Below are 22,792 nucleotides of genomic sequence, written 5' to 3'. Positions count from 1 at the left end.
CATACAATAATGATGCTTTCACAACTGCTGTTCATTAGTTTCACTCATTCTACAGCATTTTCCAAAGATACAACTGGCCAGTTAATTTGCTGAATTTTGCTATTTGCTAATTTGACAAATTCGCTAATTGGTCAGTTGTCTGCTCTGAAAAAGGAGAAAGCAGAACTAGAACTTGGCTTTAGTGCATTTTATTGAGGACAAGCTTTCTTGTAACTGAAGACCAGAAAAAAAGTGTGTTTTGACCAAAAGAACCAGATAAAAATAATTAGATCAGGAAGAAAATGATCAGCAACACGATCTCACAAAAATAAAACAAAGACATGGGAAGTTAAGTTTCAGAAACAGAACAAGTAGCCATCTTTAATGCATTTGTTTTAGTTGGTATTTTAGAATAGCTCTTTTACACTTCATTTTACTCAGGGAAAAAAAATAATAAAAGTTGTTTACCATATGTAAACAACAACTAGTCACTTCAAAATCATTAGAGAACAGTTTTGCTACCTACCATACACATCAATTTTGCTTTTGAACAATGACTCTCATCACTTACAGACTCCACTTAAAATTAGGAACAACCCCACCATTTCACTTCTCTCCTCCCAAAATAAAAACCTTCCTGATTTTTTTCTTCTTGCTAAAACTTACTGATACACCAGTGAAAGGAATAACTCATCTTGAATGTACATTAATTGCTGGCTACTCCTTTAACAAAAACCAATTAAAGCTACTGCATGGGAATAAAGCCCACTATCTTTAAATGAAAGCTTTTTGTATTAGAGCATTAGTTTAATGATGCAAGTATGATACTCCTACAGTGTATGCCTATTCCCAGGCAGTTTTTTGCTTGTAGCCTTTTCTGCTTTATCCAGTCACGTTGTGTCATAGGTTTTGCCATGCTAGTTGTGAAGAAGTCTATAAATTACCTAAAGTTAGTATTTTCTTCCAGGGTCAACTTATGCCATTTTCATTCCTCTTTAATGAAAGTAAGAAAGTTGTTGACAACATGGGAGGAAGCTGATAAAAAAGAAAAAAAAAAAATCCAATTTTTTCTTCAAGGAAAAATCTGTATGATGTGGACATCTACCATGGATGAACAGATAAAGGCATGTTCTGGTGGATAATGTGAGGTTGGATGCTTGAATTATTTAACTGCTCTTAGCCACTTTTCTCTGGCTAAATAACCTAGGAAATGGGATATCTAGATTTTATATTTGTAGCACTTTAGCAAGTTTGTTGTACCTCAGACAATATGAGTTTGAATGGATAATAGCAAATTTTCAGTCTTGCACTGAACCCACTATACTGTCTCAACTAATCATCATACTCTTAAGAGTTAACTCCTCTGCAGCCAGCTTACTGGTAGGAATTTGCAGCAGTTAAGTGCCCCAAATAGCACCTAGTCTCAGCTCTCAATTAAACCTTCTTCTCTTTAAAGGCAGAGACCCATCACTGCAATATTCCCTGAAGCCTGCCCTAGGTTGCTAGGGTGCTACATAAGGAGGTATGTACAATACTTCACATAATGAAGTATAATGCAGAGATGCAAGAATTAATGGAGAACTAACCCAGTTAGAGCCATAGGCAAAGCAACTGTCATTAGTACAGTCCTGCTTGTTCCCTGCTATACCAGTCCTATATCAGGCTGATATGACTAGACTGAGACAACCACAGCCTATAAAACCACACAATCATAGAGTACTTTGGGTTGGAAGGGACTTTAAAGACCACCTACTTCCAGCCCCCCTCCCACACCTTCCACTACACCAGGTCACTCAAAACCCTGTCCAGCCTGGACTTGAACACTGCCCAGGAAGGGGCAGCTGCAGCTTCTCTAGGCAACCTGTTCCAGTCTCTCACCATTTTCATAGTGAAGAATTTGTTCCTAATGTCTAGATCTAACTCTTCTATCAATTTAAAGCCATTTCCTCTTGTCCTGTTACTACATGCCCTTGTGAAAAGTCCCTCTCCAGATTTCCTGCAGGCCCCCATTAGGTATTGGAAGACTTTCATAAAGTTTCCCCAGAGCCTTCTCTTTTCTAGGCTGAACAAGTCCATCTCTCTCAGCCTGTCTCCGTAGGAGAGGTGCTCCAGTCCTCTGAGCATCTTCGAGACCTTCTCTGGACTCTCTTGAGCAGGTTCAGCTCCCCCTTGTGTTGGGGCCCCCAGAACTGAACACAGAGGCCCCCTGCAGATGGGGCCTCATGAGAGAGAGTACAGGGGGAGAACCACCTGCAAGCCCAGGATACGGTTGGCTCCTCTGAACTCCATGCCACATGGACCTACCTTCTTCAGTTCCACCGTCATGAAAACCCCTGCACCACTCCAGCTCCTACAGTGTAAATGTGTTCTGTGACCCAAAGTAAAACCATGTCCAAATAATTCTTTGACAATTTCAGAGATCTTATAGTATGCAAAATATTAAACAAACCCAAGATTCTTCCTTCATATCTTCAAACCCTATATACATAGCTAATGGAAAATACCACTTGTAGTATTGCTAGTAATTTTGTTCAAAGTTGTACCTCTCAAACTGCATTCATAAATAAACCCTGTTTCACCAGTGAACAAGATTCAAGTGTAAGGTGACGCTAAAAACTTGCTACCAAGTCTGCCATACTTACTGTGACTCAAAACATTGTCACAGAATTTCTGGCATTAGTCAAGTCTTCCTCAATGAAGAAAAATCCCTGTATTTAAGACTATTTCTTAGATTTTAAAGAATTCCAAAAGTTTAATGAAAGGAGCTACTACTTCTGAAAAAAAACACTGACAGTAAGAGAATATTTTCAGAGCTTGTAATGGATCATTATTCAATAAAGATACACTAAAATTGAGACATAGAATCACAGAATATCTTGGGTTGGAAGAGACTCATAAGGATCATCAAATCCAACTGCCTGCTCCTCTCAGGAGCTTAACTGTATATAACTTTACACAACTGTAAAATATTTCAGTTTTCTTTTAAATAATCTTTAATTTTAATTATGAAAATAAATAGGAAAAATCAATGCAGCATTAGGAAACTGTGCCGAGCAAGCAGAACTGAAGCTGTTGCACAATGTATCTGCTGAATCTCCTATGACCCAAGGCTTTGGATTTCAGTTTTTGGCACTGGATTCCAGCAAGTCTTTCGCTTCATTTATTTTTGTTGCTAAGTAAGGTGATCCACCTGAGAAGAAAAAGGGGACAGGAATACCATTTACACATCAGTATTAACTACCAAACTCTTCACTTGCAACACCTCTTTATTACTGACTTTTATTAGCTCTTCCTTCCTAAATTGATCTTTTTCATACAACTGCTTAAGAAATGACATTGATATGAAGCAAACTAACTGATAAATATGAGAAATGTAACCAAAACTAAAGAGTAACACCAACAATTTATCTCAGAGAGAAGACTGAAATCTGAAATTACTTTACATCGCTGTGATTTAGACTCGCAGTGCAATGCTGCTGCAAATGTATGCAAGGTCAGCTGTCTTGAACATTTAGATAGAGCTAACAGCTATTATTTCCACTCACCCCAAAAAACTAAGAGGTAAAATTTTACAAGTAATTTTGACAAAGAATCATTACATGTGTGCACATGCATACATCCCCCAAGCCTCTTGTGTGCTAGATGCCAAAAATCACCAGCCAGAAAGCATTACATTAAAGCTATTTAAACATGGTACACCTTCTAACTTCTAGTCCTGAACACTGTCATTGGTTTATGCTCCATCTAACAATCTGATTACAGTTCAGTGGTCTTTTTGTGTCTGGGATTTTTTTCACTCTCCCCTTGAGTGCCAACCATCTGCCTACAGTGACCAAAGCCAACCTGACACAGTCTGTTTCAATAACTTACCATTTACTATAAGACACCTGTATATTTACATGACAATGTGATTCTAACAAAACTGTGCACCGAATAGCATTTTCCAAGGCATATATTCAATCATATTTTTTCATTCACCATTTCATTCATTCTATTAATCAGAAAATATAATGATAGAAGAAACACACAGAACTACTTGTAGACACACACACACACACAAAAAAAAAAAAATCAAACCAAAATGTAAGGCTGGCTTAAAGACTTCTTAGGACATTCCTGCAGGAATTCAAATCATTACAAAGTCATTTCATGGTGTAATAAAACAACCAGAAAAGGTAAGAGCTCTCTTGTTCATGTTTTGGGTTTGTTTGAATGTAGTCCTAATGGAGGACACACTGGAAGAAAGCGAGGCAGGGCACGGGAATGGTAGAAAACTGGCTATTGGAAAATTTATTTCTTACTATTTTTTAAAAAAACAACTGGACTTTTATCCAGGAATAGGATTTACTACATCAGGTATTGCTTCATTCAAAGAGTAGCCAAGAGGATCAGACAGTAAAGACTAAAAACTGCAATAAACAATGTATCCTAAGTAATTTTTAAATGTGCGCTGATTTTCTACATGTCTAGAGTGCAGGATCTTAAAGTAAATTCAAATCTGCTGGAAGTGTTTTCACTACATTTACATCCTTAAGTGCCATATTAATTTTGTAGCCCTCCAATGAGAGAAAATTCAATCTCATGATTGCCTAAGTGTTTGTTTATAATTAGGGCAAGTCCAAAAGGCTTCTCTCTCACTCTTTTTCTGTGAGCAAATACTCTTTCACAAAATTACTAACTGACAAATTAACATACAATTTATCAATTAAAACTCTTCAAAACTGAACTGTACAGGTTAATAAGCAACCATTTTAGTAGTGCTCACTGGGGAAAGTTTTAATGCAAACTTCTATATATTTCTTATCTATTTCTAGTAACTCTGTCCAACATTTTTTATCTCATAACATATGTAACTTTTAAAATCTGTAATTATTGCCCTTTCTTCTGTCAACTCCAGCTGGTAAAATAGTAATTTAAAAAACTTTCTAATGTCAAATATTATTTTTAAAAGCACATCTCTGCTACCCACAGCCAGAAGAAATCAAGATATACACAAGCAAAGAAGTCTCTCTGTGATGCCACATGTTCAAGATGACTCCAGGCCTTCTCTCTGCAGCTGAAGATATTACACAAGCTTTTTTTCTATGACCATGCCAGAAGAGCTGCAGGGCCAGCAAAGAGGCACAAATCCCTTCAACTGGTGTTCCTACTGAGAAAATGCTCCAACTTAATAGTACGCAGGAGGGCTCACTGCATCCATCCAAACCTACACTGTGCCCAACTGCAGGTGCACTACAGCTGTAAGAGCAGGTCATTAAAATGTATGATCTTTGTAACGGGAACTGCTTCTTTAGGTCTGCTCAACATTCCACACAGAGATTCACAGTGCTGCCTCATGTCTCTAAGTACTGCTACAATAAGCTTAGAAGTTCATTATAAAAAAATTTTGACCTAATTGGTACCCTGGTGGTTAAGAGGCCTTTGACCATCATAATACATTAGAAATGCAGCAGAAGATTTCTTTTCTACGTCTGTGCAGTTTATGCATTATAAAAAGTGTAAAAAGTGAAAGCATGGAATTGAATAAGCAGGACAACTTTAGAATTAAAGTGAGGGGTGAAGACATAAAAGAAAAGCAACACCTAAAACCTTTCCATGGCCAGTGATAACAAGTTTTTTTTCATTTTCTTAAAGCAGGATGCTGGCAAAGAGCCCTGTACTTCTGTCAAGAAGATATAAAAAACCTCCAATTTCCCCTTTTGACTTTTGAAATACAGTGCAATTCTTCACCATCTGTTATTTTAAAGTAGAAACAGCAATGAACATATGGGCTTTCTTTCTCAACCAGCTGTAGTGTAGTTAAAGTTATAATAATAGCCTTTCTGTAAGATAAATTTACATTAAAAAACTGGCCACTAAGGCAACATTGCCCAGCTTTACATTTCTTCCAAGTGAATTCCAGGAAGTCTGAAATTCATCAATGACGTACTTAGTGACTGCAGAACATTTGCTCCCAGAAAGTTACTTTCTTATGTGTGACTGGTCCCTCTCAGTTCAAAATAGGAATGTCAGTCTAATATAAAAATGCTATAACTAATTTTTTATTTTTTTTAATTGTGGAAGACTGCTCCCTGAGCTCATAGTTTTAACTGAAGTATAGAAAACAACATTAAAGAAAGATGGGTAAAACCGTGGTTCATAAAGCCTAGTTTATCTGCAAGTAGACACACAGAAGCTCAAGTCTATAAATAAACAAGATACATTTGCACTCAGTGGTTATTTACACACTCAATAAACTTAAAGGATCTCGTTTAAGCTTCTTCCTTTCCAACCCTGGTTAAGAAAAGTAATCATTACTTACCTTTATCAGGATGATTCAAAATCATGATTCTTCTATGGGCTGTTCTGATTTTGGCCTTGTCAGCAGATGGACTGCAAAAATAAATTGAAGTGCTTACCATAAATGTCACTGAGCTCAGGCCATAAATTAACAGTTTATACTGGCTTAAAAATAATTAAAACTTGAGATTTTCACCATCTTGTGGACAAAACATAAAACTGCACCTCTAAAGAAGTAAACAAAGGCATGTAAGACACACCAAGACGGACATTTTTCAAAAGCCTGCGTACTTGACACACAAGTATCTTTCAGTTTTTTTAAGAAAATCATTTAAAATAAATGATTTTTAAAAAGGTTACAATCCAACAGCTCTAGGGTGTATCTAGCTAATTATTCTCATCATTAAACACACAAAACACATTTTTTTCCTTGTAGTAAATAAGTATTTTTATGACCAGAGACAAAACAACAAATATTTAGTATTAGCACATTTTGTTCTACTGTAAATATTTTTATAGCTGCTAGAAAGAATTCTTCTTTCTGCAGGAGCCTGGAAAAAAACCCAAAAAACAAAACCCATATCAAAACCAAAGCTGTATGTTATTTTTGCAAAGCTGTTCAGTGTGTTATGTTCAGGGACATGCTGATTTACAAGTGCTACAGGATGTTGTTTTCTTCAGTAACACATACATAAAATATGTACTTGGCTTAAATGAAATATTTACCTTACCAGACAAATAATTACTTAATGGATGCAGTAGACCAACATAATATGGCTATCATATGCAAAAGGACAGTTTGAATGGTTTAGTTTTTCATAACTTGTTAGCATGAAGAAATGAAGCTGTGTTTTCCACTTCAGGTGACTTCTTAATCAGTGATGAATCAATTAATTAATCTTTTTGTAGGTACAGTTTGAATATGAGGTATCAGTCTAGCTAAATTCCTGAGGTAAACAACCTTTAATTATTATTCCATCACGGGGAAATCAGGGTACGTTGCAAAAATAGCTCACAGAACTGCACAAGAAAAGAGTACTTGAATGGAACAGAAAGGAACCCAGAAAGTAAGATTTAAACAGAGGGTGGAAGGCCATGAACTATATAAACACAAGAATGAAACGTTTTGTTATTGGACAGCTAAAAATAACAATCATCTATATTTTGATTTGTAAAGCTGTTGTTTAGTAATAAAAAGGAAAGTCAATATACCACATTTAGAAACTCAGATGGCCAAAGAGTAACTGTGGAAATGTTGCAGTTGCATACCATGGAACAACATGCAGCTCTGCTTCAACTACAAAATTAGGTAGTTTACATCAAATTCATTCAGCTTCTGAGATATTGTTTATCCCAGTCAGACTGGTTTCCAAAGATTCTTCATCACTATCAAAAACCCCTTTAATGTGAAAATTACATTTTTGTTGAACTGGTACAGCCTGACAACCTGAGTCTCACCAACCAACCAAATCATAGCGCCTTCAAACATGATTAACTGGCTGAGAAGTCCATCGCCTTGATTGGAATAACATTGGAGAGCATGGCTGACATTCAGGAGGACCTGGACAGGCTGCCAGAATGGGGTGACAGGAACCCTTCAACAAGGACAGATGCAGAGCCCAGCGTCTGGGAAGGAAGAGCCCCTTGCAGTGCTACAGGCTGGGGAGAGCTCTGCTGGAAGGGAGCCGGAACACAGCAAAACAAAAAGCCTCAGCAGCTTACCCTGGCTGCAGAGAAGGACAATGGCCTCCTGAGCTGTGTGAATGGGCACATGGTCACTAGGTCAAGAGCAGCAGTTGTCCTTCTCAGCCAGACACATCTAGCTGCTGCCTCCAGCTTTGGGGCCTCTGTACAGGAAAGATATTGGCCAACCACAGCAGATCCAAGCAAAGGCCACCACAATGGTTGGGGGCAGGAGCACTCACCCTTCGAGGAGAGGTCAAGGGAGCAGGGCTTGTTCAGCCTGGACAAGAGAGGGCTGTTGGGGGACCTCACAACAGCCTCCTCAGCATCTAAAGAAAGGAATGTGTAATGGGCCAGTGTGTTGAAAATCTAAAAGCTACCATCAAATGCTCACCTTTATCATGGCTTGTATTTAGCATTTATACTACCCATGCATACTCAGCACTTGAAATACTGAAGAAAGTCTTCACCTCAAAATTTAGTATGATTTGGATGTGGTGACACAGAGGACAAGTGTTACAATAAGATCAGGGCCTGAACAGATCCAATTTGTGCATGCCCTGGCATTTCCATAACACTTTTAAAACTCACTTGCTTTTTTTTTTTTGGGTAGTATTTATAAATATATATATTATATATATCATACAGTAAGCAGTGAGTTAAATCTGGTCTAGAAAAGTGTGTTCAAACAATGTCAAAATTTCCTACAAAAAGGTTAGCTGTGCTTCTACACATTTCAAAGCTCAAATCTTTAAATATTAAGAAGAACTTCCCTCAAATCTGATTAAGTCTTAACACATGCAAGACTCAGTCTAAACACAACAAGCAGTGTCAGTGCTCCTGATGAAGACTCAAGCTATTAAAATTAAAAATTAAAAGAGGACTGATTTAGGCTGTGATGAAACTTCAGACACATCCATGAGCAGTGTTCAGGCTATGCATTGCCACTGTAAACACACTTTAATAAGCTGCCATGTGCTACTCTGGAGTATCATTGAATGTGCCCTTACAAAGTGGAAGCGTTAATACATTATCGAACTTAAAGGCCAAATGAAATATTTCTGAAGAGCATTCCCATAAATCTCTTCTTCAGCGTGCAAGCATGAAATATTTCAAACAGACGCAATTTATTTTCTAAAGTGAATGCTAAATCTGTATAATTTTCATTATGTTAGAAGTAAACACAAATCACACACTGAACAGGAAAAAAAGTCCCAGTTTTCCCCATCTGAAATAATTTCTTCTGGGGATAATTAAAACCATCCCCCTTTTTTTTTTTAATTCAGAACTGACTGATCTAGACCATAAATGAGAATTCTACTACCTAATGTCAGATCTTCTCCCTCATCTGGAAAGCCCTCAAACCCACCACACCACCTGCTTTACAAGAAAACACCTAGACATGTGCTACCATTTGCCACTCAAATGTTTTTTAAAAATCCACTGAAAAATTTATTGAATACTCAGAAATTATTTCCACATAAAATGGAAATTATTTACCATAGCTAGTTTAAATGACAAGTCTCTACAAGTTGGGGTTTTTGGGGTTTTTTTGTTGGGTTGTTTTGTTTGGGTTTTTTTTTGTTTGGAATATGCCTTAACCTTTTAAATCCAAACAAATCAGAGTGGAGAAAGAAAAAAATGTTACTGACTTATGAAAAAATCTAGCAAAATTGATTTATTCTCATTTATTTATATAATCTTCAATATTCCTTGTCTCACGGGTTTTTTTGGAGACCAAGCCACGTGATTACACTAATTAGCACAGTATGTGCTATTCTGATTATTTCTAGAACACCAATTCTCCACTGCAATATGCTACCATGCCGTTAAGCCAAACACAAGTTGCATGTTTTATTAGCATTTTATTGTTTGCTTTTTAGCTTAAGCAGAATATTAGAATGGTTTATAAGCCACTAGATGTCTTTTTAAAAAAGTTAAGATTTTGGCAACAGCATTGCACATTCTCACAACATGCATTTTTTTCATTCAATACACACCAGACAAAAACATATTAATACAACACACCTACCTTACACCTAAAATAAGACTAGCTTCTCGCCTACTCATTTTCTGTTCAAATCCTCCTTTATAGTATGATGAAAGACTCTAAAAAGAAGAAAGGGAAAACAAGCAATAATTAGCTTCCTGTACAAGGTGCCATGACCTAGATCATATTTATACGACCTCATTCAGAAAATTGCATTCATCTATAATTGATTTTGAAGGCATGGAATGATTACAAACCAGGTAATATGAAAGGACTTCTCCTGAGTGTTAACACATACAAAAAAATGACTTAAAAATAACTATCTGTGTTTTTACAATCTTCTACTGCTAATAAGAGATATTAATAGATACAACCATTAAAAATCCTGCCTCTAGGCAAAAGAGTCCAGAATCAAAGTACAAACTGGCACAGAGTGGTACAGTGTATGTCTTGGAGACGGCAGAGAGGGAAAGGGGGAAACTTATTTGTAACAGCTTTGGTACCACTGCAAAGGAAAATTACAAAAGTCAAAATACTTTGGCATCCAAGGAATTATGGACAATCACTCTGAAGTCCAGATATTTCTACAAAGTAGGTAAAGACAATAAAAAGGTAAGAACAGTAACTTTTCACAGGAAAGAATGTTACTTCAAAAAAACATCTATCGAGAGTTCTTTGAAGGAACCCTGAAAAATACACAAAAAGCAAAAAGAAAGAAAAAAGGAAAAAAAAAGAAAAAAGGTTTAGCATAAAGCTATAACGTCTATTTCAGGAAAGCTGGAGAACAGTGGAAAGTATGAGAATACATGGAGAAATTCTAAACAACTTTTGCCTTTACATCCTTTCCTGGACACCACTGACTGATGACAGTTAAATACAGGATCTGGAGAGAGGGGTTTTTTTTTAAACTTATTGGCATGTAATACTTTAGCCACTGTTTTAAGAAGGGGACAGAAAACACACAAGTGGGAAAAGAACATTAAAAAGGAGGAGATGGAGATAAGAGTAAATTACAGTATGTAAATGTTATATGGAATGGTTTGGAAGTACATTTGTCAATTATTTTTTTTTTTTAATTTTAAAATGTAAGAGTTACTGAACCATGTGATGTCTTCAATGTAAATGTTTCTATAAGGAGAATTAAGAACTAGCCCATTGCTTACACAAACAATAGTCTAAGCTGCACAAATCCCAGAGGCAGCAGATGTAGCTCCAAGCCAGCCTGCCTTTCGGAACTGGCACACAGAAATCACTCAACAGACTGGAGGTTTTTCCTCAGTGCAAAACCTATCAATCGGGGAAAAATAAACTTCTTTTGTTGCTATCAAAGGGAAGTCTGGCCCAAGAGCTGAGATTATTTTTAAGTGTTCCTTTTACCCACAAGTAAAAATGTGCCTGGCCCTTAATAAAACACTTTTCTTACCCAATATAGTCATTCATATTCAGCGAGAATTTTGCCTTATGTTTACTCAAACTCTTATTTACATAATTTCAAAAGCATTAAAGCATTTAGAGGGCTTTGTCTACGATATGCAAGCAAACCCTTTCATTAAGCTTGGAGCAACAATCGCCCAAAAGCATGGTACAGAAATACTTCACCTGTTGCTACCATGAAGTCATACAGAGCAGTCACACACACAGATTTTCTGGTGTGCTGCTATGATCTGAAACCAATTTTATCTTCCTTCTTGCCACCCCAAACCTTACATGAAATAAGCACTACCATAACACTACAGGTATCAAAGCTGAAGCAACTGTGGATGTGTCACGCCTACAACAAAAATCTGTTGAGAAACCACTTCTATAGCTACAGTGTAACACAAAGGAGGTCTGCAATAGTTAGTGCACATCCACTTTATAGGTTATATAACAGTAAAGGAATACACAGGACATCTCCAGTCCTCCAAGAGGAAATGATGCTAATAATTTAATGGTCACCAGATAACACCCTTGAGGAGGCTGAACTGCACAGAAATTTGCAGTGATGCTGAACGGTTACTACAGCCAGGAGAGAAAAACATGCTTTAATGGCCTCTGAAAGATTTTCCAGGACTTCTCCCAGAGCAGCTTAGGTGCAGATGGATTTCTGAAAAGGTTAATTCTTCTTTGCCCGTCACCTCTGGCATACAACTCTTATATACAAGGATACTGGTTCAGTATTCATGTAAAGACCAGTACTTGAATTATCTCTAACAAAGCTCATCTCTGTTCTTGGTAGATTTCATCTAAAACACTATTCGAAATAAGAAAATAGGGAGAGGTGGCATTCAGAAATACTTCATATTTTTAAAGCCTACCTACTTGACGCTGCTCTAACCTTGGGGAGCCTTGATGTGGCTCACATCCGAGAGGAATGAAAAAAGAAAAAAAAAAAAAAAAGGGAAATTCTGCCACCTGTGTCCTTTGGCACATCATCAGCAAAACCAGTTCGTTGAACTGGTCATCACAAAAAAGCATTTTCTTCTCAAAAGTGAAGCATGTAGCAAGAATAATCAATTCTTAAATTAAGATCTTGCTCCTAAACAGAATTTAAAGCAAAAGGAAATTAGATACAAAGGCCATTTTTCCCATTGCTTAGAATAAAGGGAAGAAATAGAGTCTTCATTTTAGGAAACATCTCAGCAAATTTCTAGTTCCCTAATGAAACAACTTTTGCATGCTACTGAAATTAAAGCTTTTCTCCCCTGCTCTCCCAATTGTAAAATCTGAGTAATGGCTGCAATGAAATGAAACAATACTCAAGGTATTTTTCTGTTAGGAGAACTCCTCAATGAGCAGGCAGTTCTAGACATTTGATTATTTATTAACCCCAGCTATTGCAAACAAATTCTCTACTGGAAAAATCATTGAAATAAGCTCTATTTCTTCATACTATTTGAGGTGAGGAGCTGAGATTAAATTTATTTCATTTCTTTGCATGTTGTTACGTTCAGCTACTTACATAAGCAAGTTCTGCTTTCTAAGCAAACGCTGTTGGTAGGAGAAACATGGACATGCCAAGACATGATACAAAATGGCTGGACGTGTTCCGCAAATAATTATTCACTCTTGCAAATTTTCACAAAAGCAGTCAGCTAAGAATCCATTTGGACAGTGACACCTTCAAGACACTTTTCCTGGCACAGTGCAGGGAAAGCATAATCACTGTTTCCATGACAAGTAAGAGATGCAAAATTCCATAATTCAGACCATCTATCATAGTGCATGAAGTGGTAAATTTTTCCAAAAAACTCTGTTTTGTTCCATTACCAATACAGTCCTCTACTGGAAAAGTAACAAACACTGGGAAAAAAACAAAACAAAACAAACCCCAACCAAAACCCACCAAACTACAATAACAAACTATTTATAAGCTGTGTTAAAATATAATCTACAATTTGCCAAGATCAACTTTAACATCCTTAACTTCAGTTAGAAAATAAAATACATGAAACAAACGGCAATTGCATTATTCTCTCAAAAGTTTATTTTCAATGAAGGACAAGGGAGATGGTTGTTACCTTTACTTCTCAATTCAGAATTCTATGAGTTTGAGTAGAATCAGATCCAACAAGGGAAACAGTGCAAAAAATCTCTAATGTACTATAGAAGATACCCTTTTCTTCTGGAACACAGAATTTTCAGGATTGTGGAGTTTGTGTATTTTTGCCTAAAACTGCTGTTTCTACCTTCAGTATCTTCTACCTCTCAACATACAATATTATTGATTCAACAAAGAAATGTAAGGAATGCTACTGAAATACTTTTTTTTTTTACTTTCATATTTTAAGGAAATATTAACATTCTAATTAACAGTGTGAAGGTGTGAGGAAGAAAAGCTAAATGACTGCTTATTGCTACACACCTTCTATTGGCAACAGACACAGAAACAGAACAATGTCACAGGCATTTGTGACACCAGTAACAAAACTAGGCTAAAACTAGAAAGAGAAAAAAAAAAAAAAAAAAAGGCATTTCTCTGGAAACAAGCATTATGACTTGTCATAGAGGAGAACTGACAATGTTTCCTCCTATATCTTCCTTCACTGAAAAGAAGACAGTAGAAAAATTAGGGACTAAATCACAGTAGCATTTACATTTAAAATTTAGAATATATATTTAACTGCCACAAATTAGAGGTAGAAATTCAGAATAAAACATAACACTTTTACTTGCCTTTACTTACTATTTCTGAATAAAAGATGAGTGCGGTTGCTGAATGTGCACACTATTTATTTAGGTAAGTAAATACAAAACATCAAATACTCAAAATACAACAAGCAGGCATTTTAAACGATCACTTCATAATTGCTCAACTCGACCTTACCCAAGTAATTTCTTAGTGAGCAAGAAGAAAGAATAAACAGCATCTGGATTACCTTGCACGGTGACTGCAACCAACATGAACTGTGATTTCTATTGCAAATGGAAGATGAGAATGGGTTGAGGAGGAGTGGCAGCTTACAGAGAGAACAAGCCAGCTTTTAAATAGGCAGCTGCTTCACAGCCTCTCAAAAGAAAGTGGTGATGAAGGACAGGGTTTGATTCTAGAAAGCTAGAGTAACAACTGAAAATTACCACAGTGACAAAGTTAGGCACTTCCAAATGCCATAGAAAACCAGCAAAGTAACACTAAGCCTAGACACTAAATGTCACGAGACACTTTATCCAGCAAGCATTGGTAGATGCTTGATTTCCTTTGTCAGTAGAGTTTAGAGGGCAATATGCTATAAAGAAACGTGATGATAGTGCTAATCCACAGATTATATTCAGCAGCTTCAAATTCCCCAAACAAAATAACATAAAGCAGCTAAAACAAGGAAGTTTTCACAGTAAGCACTTACATAGGATCTCTTTACCTAATGTTTTTAGTGTTTTAGAGAAAAAGTTATAATTAGGAAATAACTGATTAAGGGGAGGAAAAAAGCCAGAAGAAAATAAAATCCAAAAAAGCAGTAGCTGTAGAGTAGTAAAGAACAAATAACCTTGGCTAAGAATTATACAAGGGTCTTAACTTTGCACTATGATTGTAGAAGAAAATACTATTACCCTCACAAATGTAAAGCTGACAAATACATACAGTTAATGCAATGAGGAAGAGAGAGCTTTTACTTTATTCAGCTGACCTCACCTTGCACTGAAAACTTGTATTTTTAAGTTCAGCATAGAATAGCAGACGAGAGATACTCTACTGGAAATCAACACACAATTCTGGGCTGTAAGGCAGGGTGTGAAGGCAGACAGAGGATGCAGCTCCAGGGACTAGGAATGCTGTGAATGCAAAAGCACCTGGCTTGCTCTTTATGGTTGTTCATGAATTCTGCAAGACTCTGAAAGTCACTGCGGTAGAAATGAGATAGGCCTGAAATGAGCTTGGCTCAGCCAGTATACCAGTACTGAGGGGTACAGTTTCCTAGGAACAGACACCTCTCCATGCAGTAGCATGTCATATTTCAATCTGTTAAAGAGTCACTGCCTGCTTTCTTATGTGAAGATGTCTGCATTTAGATTCTCTAGCCTGTATCTACAAATGTATAGAAGAAATGCTGGAGTAAAACTGCTGGGGTGGGAGGGTGAAGACTGAAGCACTCCCTACTCCGAAACCACATGTCCTTACTGCGAGCTATCTCTAGCAAGCCTGCAAGTCAGACTGTATCCATATCATGTGAAAGCAATTTAATTCACAGTATCTAAAATCCCCTCTGCTGTTTTGGCAGGCAACATGGGAATCTCTCAAAAAATTACTTTGAAAAGGAAAAAAAACCAGTTGGCCTCACAACAGCAATGCAACAGAGGGACAGAGCAAAAACTGAGGAGGGCCATTTCTGGCTGATATACACTGCAATTAAGAACAAGCGTGGACCAGCCCCAAGAGGATAGCCCATGTTTAGTCTTCCCCCTCTCCAAGAAGCTTGCACTGATCAAGCCTGCACCTTCAGCGCATGAACACAAAGTACAGATGGCAAATGTATTTGGACTCTAGCATCTGTCTATATAACGCAGACAGACTGTGTTGCAACTGGCCTTGTGTTAATAGGCACAATGCAAACGATTACTTAAAAAACAAACTTTACAAACAAACTACCTACCTACCTTTAATGTATTTTTCAGGAAATAATAATCTATAACAATTACTCCCTCAACACCATCATAGAAAGAGGAATTGTATTCCTTCCACTGTGGGAAAGTGCTCACAGAGTATGAACTTTGAAGGAATACACTTCTACAATCAAACATCTACCTCACTGCAAATTACTTTAATCAAACAGGAATTGAACACATTTATTTATTTACCAGAGGACAGTATAGCCACTGAAGCAAAAAGTAAATGCTCTTGAATATTCCCTGCATATGCTCCTCTCACAACACTCCATCTCTTGATTTTTTTTTTTTACCTCATTATTACATTATTAAATATATAGGGCAAAACAAAGAGTAAAAAATTGGTTAAAAGCTCAAATCAGATGGGGAATTAAAAAAGACAACTTATAGGTACTTAATGACTTCTTTACATTGGTCTTCACTGGCAAAGGCTCTGACTGTGCCACCCAAGTCCTGGAAGGCGGATGCAGGGACTGTGAGAATGAAGACCTTGGGCCCATTGTAGGAGAGAATCTGGTTCAAGACCATCTTAAAAACCTAAACGCACACAAGTCCATGAGACCTAATGAAATCCATCCGTGGGTCCTGAAGGAGCTGGCGATTGAAGTTGCTAAGCCACTGGCCATCATATTTGAAAAATCATGGCAGTCAGGTGAAGTTCCCGACGACCAGAAAAAGAGAAATATAACCCCCATTGGTGGTGGATGAGAAAATGAACATGAGCCAGCTTCAGTGTGCGCTCGCAGCCCGGAAAGCCAACCATAGCCTGGGCTGCATCAAGAGGAGCGTGACCAGCAGGTCGAAGGGGGTGATCCTGCCCCTCTACTCTGCTCTCGTGAGACCTCACTTGGAGGACTGTGTACAGTTCTGGTGTCCTCAACATAAAAAGGACATGGAACTGTTGGAACAAGTCCAGAGGAGGGCCACGAGGATGATCAGGGGAGTGGAGCACCTCCCGTATGGAGACAGGCTGAGAAAGTTGGGGCTGTTCAGCCTGGAGAAGAGAAGGCTGCGTGGAGACCTCATAGCAGCCTTCCAGTATCTGAAGGGGGCCTACAAGGATGCTGGGGAGGGACTCTTCATCAGGGACTGTAGTGACAGGACAAGGGGTAACGGGTTCAAACTTAAACAGGGGAAGTTTAGATTGGATCTAAGGAAGAAATTCTTTACTGAGAGGGTGGTGAGGCACTGGAATGGGTTGCCCAGGGAGGTTGTGAGTGCTCCATCCTTGGCGGTGTTCAAGGCCAGGTTGGATGAGGCCTTGGGTGGCATGGTTTAGTGTGAGGTGCCCCCGCCCATGGCAGGGGGGTTGGAACTAGATGATCTTAAGGTCCTTTCCAACCCTAACTATTCTATGATTCTATTCTATGTGAACAAGAAAACAAGCTTCCCCATCTCTATGGCAACCTTTCTTAGAAGTTTATCAATTTGCCTTCTTGATTTTAACACTGTATCTAGGGGAAAAAAAAAAAAAAAAAAGGAAAAAAGACTAACTTCTTACATCTTTAGCTTCTTGAAATGAAACTGCGTGTCATCACATTGTAATCTCTAGGAATTAGCTATTTTCTCACAGCAGCCTTTAAGCATTTATCATACACTTATTAGCAAACAGTTCTGAAACATGGAGCATCACCAGGAAATTCTGTTTATCAAGTTCACAAACATCTTTTGATGTAGCTTCATCCACATGAATTTAAAAACATACCAGATAATATGCCAGAACATCCACAGTAAGGAGCACCCCTATTCTGGAAAACAGGATAATAAAAGTGGCACTTGCTGTATGTAACATAAAATGTCTCCTCTCTAAATACTTGAAACAAAATCATTAATTCAGCATAAAGTAACCTCTAAACTTACAGAAGTTGAAATCCTCTTTGCGGTCTCTGTAATTGCCTGCTCCAATGGTTTCCAAAGGTGGAAAGCATAACGACCTGAAAAAGATTGAATTTAAATGAAATTATAACCAACATTCACTAAAAGGAGAAAGAAAGTCTCCAACTTACGCTCATCAGCGTAAAGTAGTCTCTGTCAGTTCAGTGCAGAAACAGCTTAAGTGTTTTTGCACTGCAGTCTGGGAACACAATATCAAAGGCCCTCAGGGGTCTCTACAGAGTCAGTCATGTCCACTGGCATGCATTATTTCAATCTCAGTGGAAAGTACTAGAAGTTAGCGGAAAGCTACGGCTGCCTGAAAAACAGCAGGCAAAAAAAACATGGCAACAGCTCTAGAATAGGAACAGGATGTAGGATCACAGGAATATGACAACAAGCCAGAAAACAAGGTAAAAGTGACAGAAAGTTAAAACCAGAGATGCATGAATGACTGTCCATATTTTGAAGAGAGGCACAACCACCAAGAAAGCTAAGAAATACTGGTTGACAGTAACCTCGTCTGCATTATGAGCAGGTTAGAGAAGAGTTATCTGCCACAAAGTAGCAAAGAAGTGATAACTTAGCATACCAAAGCACCCTGAATGCTTGCTATAGTGTGAACATATTCAAACTACATACATGCGATAAAAACTGAATTTCAATCAAGGTAAGAAAGACTGCAGTTTGTCTCCTACTGACCCAGCCACTCTCTTAAAATTAGTGGCAACTTCAAGTACTAACCAGGAAGTCCTTTAAGTCCAGCTTGACTCATTTTCCGTGCTCACTTAACTCAGTTGATTATTTAGAAGAGTAAGTCGAGAACAATGGTGCTTTGAAACGCAGACTATAAAGTGCAAAACTTTAACTATATGCACTCTTTTCACATCAATATTAAATAAAAGTAACTATCACTGTGGAAGGGATCAGTTCATTTATGGTGTACTAATGCAACTACTACCAGAACCGTTTTTGGGTCCCGTTGTTTAAAAAATGCCTCTTATTTCAGACTCATAAAAGCTAAATATATATAAATAAGTAAATGAATATACTTACTGGCTTTCAATTATGACAGAGTTGATTTCCCCCCACTGCAAAAAATGCCATTACAAAATTTCTCAGATACAAGATTTAAATGAAAGCATTCTGTTAAGACCCAAGAGGGAAAAATAAAGAAATAAAAGCTTAAAAAGTAACATCTGTCCCTTTCTTTATTCAATGAATCAGCTCCCAAAGGTTAGTCATCAACCCTATGTTATTCTGCTGATCTCAGTATTTTAATTTTACTATGCAGTTCAGTTTTCAGTAACAAACCCTCTTAGTTACAGAAAACAAATAAACTTTTGCCAAATCTGCAAAACCTGATTTTTAAAAAAATTCTTTTCAGAAACACGTATAAGAAAACACAAACATTAGAAAGGCGGCTGCAAGACCTGACTTACCAAAGCATTTGGCAAACAAAAGAGGATAAAGCATATTAATTAACATATAGTATATTTCATATACTGTTAGCATACAGACATCTGTGGTCTAATCCTTTAATATCCAATTTTTCAGTAGCCTTAATTTTTTTGAAGAAGAAACAGGCAAGAGTAAAATATTCTTTTTGCATATTCTTAAACCACACTGCTCTGCTAACCATACTCAAAAAATAAGACTTCTGTAAGTCTTAGCACTGCAGCTTCTCCTTCTACAAAGCAGAAAAAAGTTAAACTTATAAACAAAAGGAGAATTGCAAATGCATAATTTTAAAATTTCAGCACAACACTTTTACATCTGACTAAGTAAAAGAGCGACCTTTAGAAATTTTATAACATACCAGCTTGCACAGGATTTGGATTTTACACACCAGCTCTTCTACCACAATCAGTGAAAACACCCTTCTTTGCAAATGAAAAATATTTTGCTCTTCTCACAACTAGCTTTTAGACACACAGCAAGAGCTCTACAGTCTTTTGCCTCTGAGCCTACAGTGCAATAGAATAAAAAGCACAGTGAAAATAACAACTTGTTCTGATGGATTGGATGGCATTTTGTAATTAGTCCACGCTTAGTCATGGATCAACAAACTAGGAAGTATGTACTTACATTCAAATAAGTATACAAGTGTAAATTGCTTAACCAAAGCCTTCTTTTTAAGAAGGTTTGGTTGGGTTTATCTATATTACACGCCCTCCCCCCCCCCCAAGTGCTGTATTCCACTAAGAAGCAGGATACACAATTTTAGTAACCAAGTGTAAAAAGATATTTATGAAACTACATTTTCCCTTAAGTAAAAAATCTTGACTTGAAATACATGATTGTTTGGTACAGAAGCTAGAATAAGGTTCCTATTCCTCATAAGAGTAGCTACAGCTTATTGGAAGACTACTTCAGAGCAAATCACCTAGTTAACTCTATGTGGATTCAGATACGTTTTGAAGTGGGTCTATATTATAAACTATCTGCAACAGATTTGATTGCATAATTTAATGTTTTCCTTCGAGTCTTACCTTCCTCTGAAACTTAATTTGTTTTTCAACAGTGAACTAAAAGTAATTTCAGTTAGCTGCTATTTTCCATACTCATCCAATTCTCATGTCAATTTGTGTCATTTATTTTAATAGCAACTTTTTTGGTTTGCATATAAAGCTATGCCTACAGTTTCTGACAGTTTTTTCATAGGAAATTGCACCAAAGCAACAGATTCACTAATGAAAGCATTACCATAAGGCATTCAAACCAATCTTTTTGAGTACGTGTTAACAATGGCCTGTCTTTGCGAACGCTCTCTGTGTTCCTACTGTTCTCTTCCATCACTCGAAATACTTTTGTAAAACAACTACAAGGGTAGAAGTGATTAAGTGTCTTCAGCTAACATCCTGGACAACTCACAACCAAGATTCAAGGCTTGATATTGAACAGAGCTCTTTTACTTCCAAAAGATGAATGCTGCCGTTATCTCCTACTACTCTTTCCTTCTACTGTGGCGAGGCAGCCTTCTTAACCCTGCAGAACACCAGAGGAACAATTGCACAGCACTACAGTTGATCTTACTATTTCTCTCTGACTAAATTTTAGAATTTGATTATACACAACTTGACCTCCTTCTGGATTCCTTAGCTGGGAAAGCACTAAGTACAAATACTGTCCTTTCTTCCACTATCTATCTAACGTTATACAAAGAGCTTCTACTACCACCTGTATGCTAACAGTTTACAATGTATATATGCCTGAAAAACACTGCATTATCCACTGAAATGTCTGGCTAAACAATACATTTCAATAGAAAACTGCAGCAATCCAGATTCTAGTCTCTAAAGACCAACCTGAGTCTCTGGACCTTAGTAAGAACCTGACAAAAAACTCACAGCAACAAAGCCACATTAAATCTCAGATGCAATTTTTACCCCAGACAGGTAAGAAGGCCCAAAGACTGCACAAAATTCACCAGGAACTTTCCCTCTAGCACTCCACAGAGAGAGAGTACATGGATGTGACAATAATGAGTTTGGGAGGCAGCTTCTTAAGATTACATAGGTTGCTGTTAAATACACGGAAAGATTGACTTGGACGAAAAAAAGTCCTAGACTGTAGTAACAATGGATTAATAACTTAAGAGACATCTATGATTTTAAAAATTGTGTTAAAAATAAAAATTAATATTTTTAATTTAATTAATTAATTTATTTATTTAATTAATTAATATTTTAATATTAGAGACAACAGGCACACAATGAAGGCAAATTCATTTTTAAAGCCATTTTAAAAATATGAAGACTTCACCATCCAGTATGCTAAGCAGTGTTCCATATACATTTTACAAATACCCAATTCTGTTCCAAAGAGAATTCGCTGTCGCATGAACTAGTTGAAAGAAGGCCAGAAGGAAGCAGTGGGATAAAGTTCCAGCACCCTTCCCTCTACAGCACACTACCGCATAGGAAAACCTTGACAGCATTTTTGCCTTCACTCCAGACCCATCCACCCTCTCCCATGACACAAAACATCAGATGGGAATTATTTTTCTGAAACAGAGCTCTACAAAACCATTAACACTTGAACCATCCATAATAAAACTTGCACAGTAGGTGAAAACATCACAGGTATCATTTCTTTGTGGCAAGGGAACACAATGCTCGGCCTTGTGTGCTCTCGCCCGACGCAAGGGGTCACCACCCCCCGACCCTCCTGTCCACCCCGGAGGGCTCGGTACGCCTGCCCGCCGCAGCCCCGGTGTTCACACACGTTGGGTGTGAAGGCTCTGAGCTGAGAAGCAGTGCTGGGAGGGTGGAAGTGTCCAACCGCCTCCTGGGTCTGCGGGGGGAATCGAAGGGAGGAGCGACCTCCGTCCTGGCTCTGCGGGCAGCGCGGGTGGGGCATAAGGAGAAGGAAAAGAAGGAGGAGGAATGGCAGAGCTGTTGCCTTCCCCTCTCCTAAGCTGCCACTCACGGGATGGTTTGCCCCCCTCCCAACCCCCGCCGCACTCACCAGCCCTCGGTCCAGCTCGGCTTGTCCCTTACCGGCGCCCGTAGGGACTCTGGCGTATTCGGCATAGCGCAGACCCTCGGAGGAGGCCGCGGCTCCTTCCATGATGGAGGAGGAACACGAGAAACCGCTACAGGTCGGCTGGAGGGACAAACCAGTCAGAAAGACGGGCTGCGAAGCTCCCTCCTCCCTTTGCCAATCTTCCGCGCGAGGGGCGGGGCCAGCGCTGCGCGTCAGACAGGCTCCGCCCCGCCGCCCCGGTACGGAGGGGGTGTCAGGGGCGGCGTGGCGATGGAGATCTTGGTTCTTTAGGGAGGGTTTTCTCACCTAGTGGCTTAACGCTGCGTAAGGGACCGGGGCTGGTGTCTCCTTCATTTGCCCTCCTGAGCGGTTTGCAAGATGGGGACAGACTTTTTAGCAGGGCCTGTTGTGATAGGACGA

At 38.2% G+C, this 22,792-nt stretch overlaps 1 protein-coding gene across 1 annotated transcript; it reads right to left on the bottom strand.

Moving 5' to 3' along the window:
- Positions 1 to 2,867: 2,867 nt before the first annotated feature.
- DNAJC15 (DnaJ heat shock protein family (Hsp40) member C15) lies at positions 2,868 to 22,536 on the bottom strand. Its single transcript, XM_080614235.1, has 5 exons — positions 22,387 to 22,536; positions 17,873 to 17,946; positions 9,974 to 10,050; positions 6,281 to 6,351; positions 2,868 to 3,169 (listed from the first exon to the last, which is right to left on the bottom strand). The coding sequence occupies exons 1-5, from the start codon at positions 22,454 to 22,456 to the stop codon at positions 3,099 to 3,101; spliced, it is 363 nt and encodes a 120-aa protein (XP_080470361.1). The 5' UTR covers positions 22,457 to 22,536; the 3' UTR covers positions 2,868 to 3,098.
- Positions 22,537 to 22,792: the final 256 nt, after the last annotated feature.

The sequence above is a fragment of the Psittacula echo genome (genome assembly GCF_963264785.1).
Source record: "Psittacula echo genome assembly, chromosome: 3".
NCBI lineage: Eukaryota > Metazoa > Chordata > Aves > Psittaciformes > Psittacidae > Psittacula > Psittacula echo.
This window is presented reverse-complemented; position numbering and strand designations above follow the sequence as displayed.

Bases quoted from the DNA above. Each gene is read 5' to 3' on its own strand.
- DNAJC15 (XM_080614235.1), bottom strand. From the start codon at position 22,456: ATGGAAGGAGCCGCGGCCTCCTCCGAGGGTCTGCGCTATGCCGAATAC. The intron at 17,947-22,386 runs GTAAGGGACAAG...AATCTTTTTCAG, and splicing joins CAGAGTCCCTACGGGCGCCG to GTCGTTATGCTTTCCACCTT. The intron at 3,170-6,280 runs GTAAGTAATGAT...TTTTCTTCTCAG, and splicing joins TTTGAATCATCCTGATAAAG to GTGGATCACCTTACTTAGCA.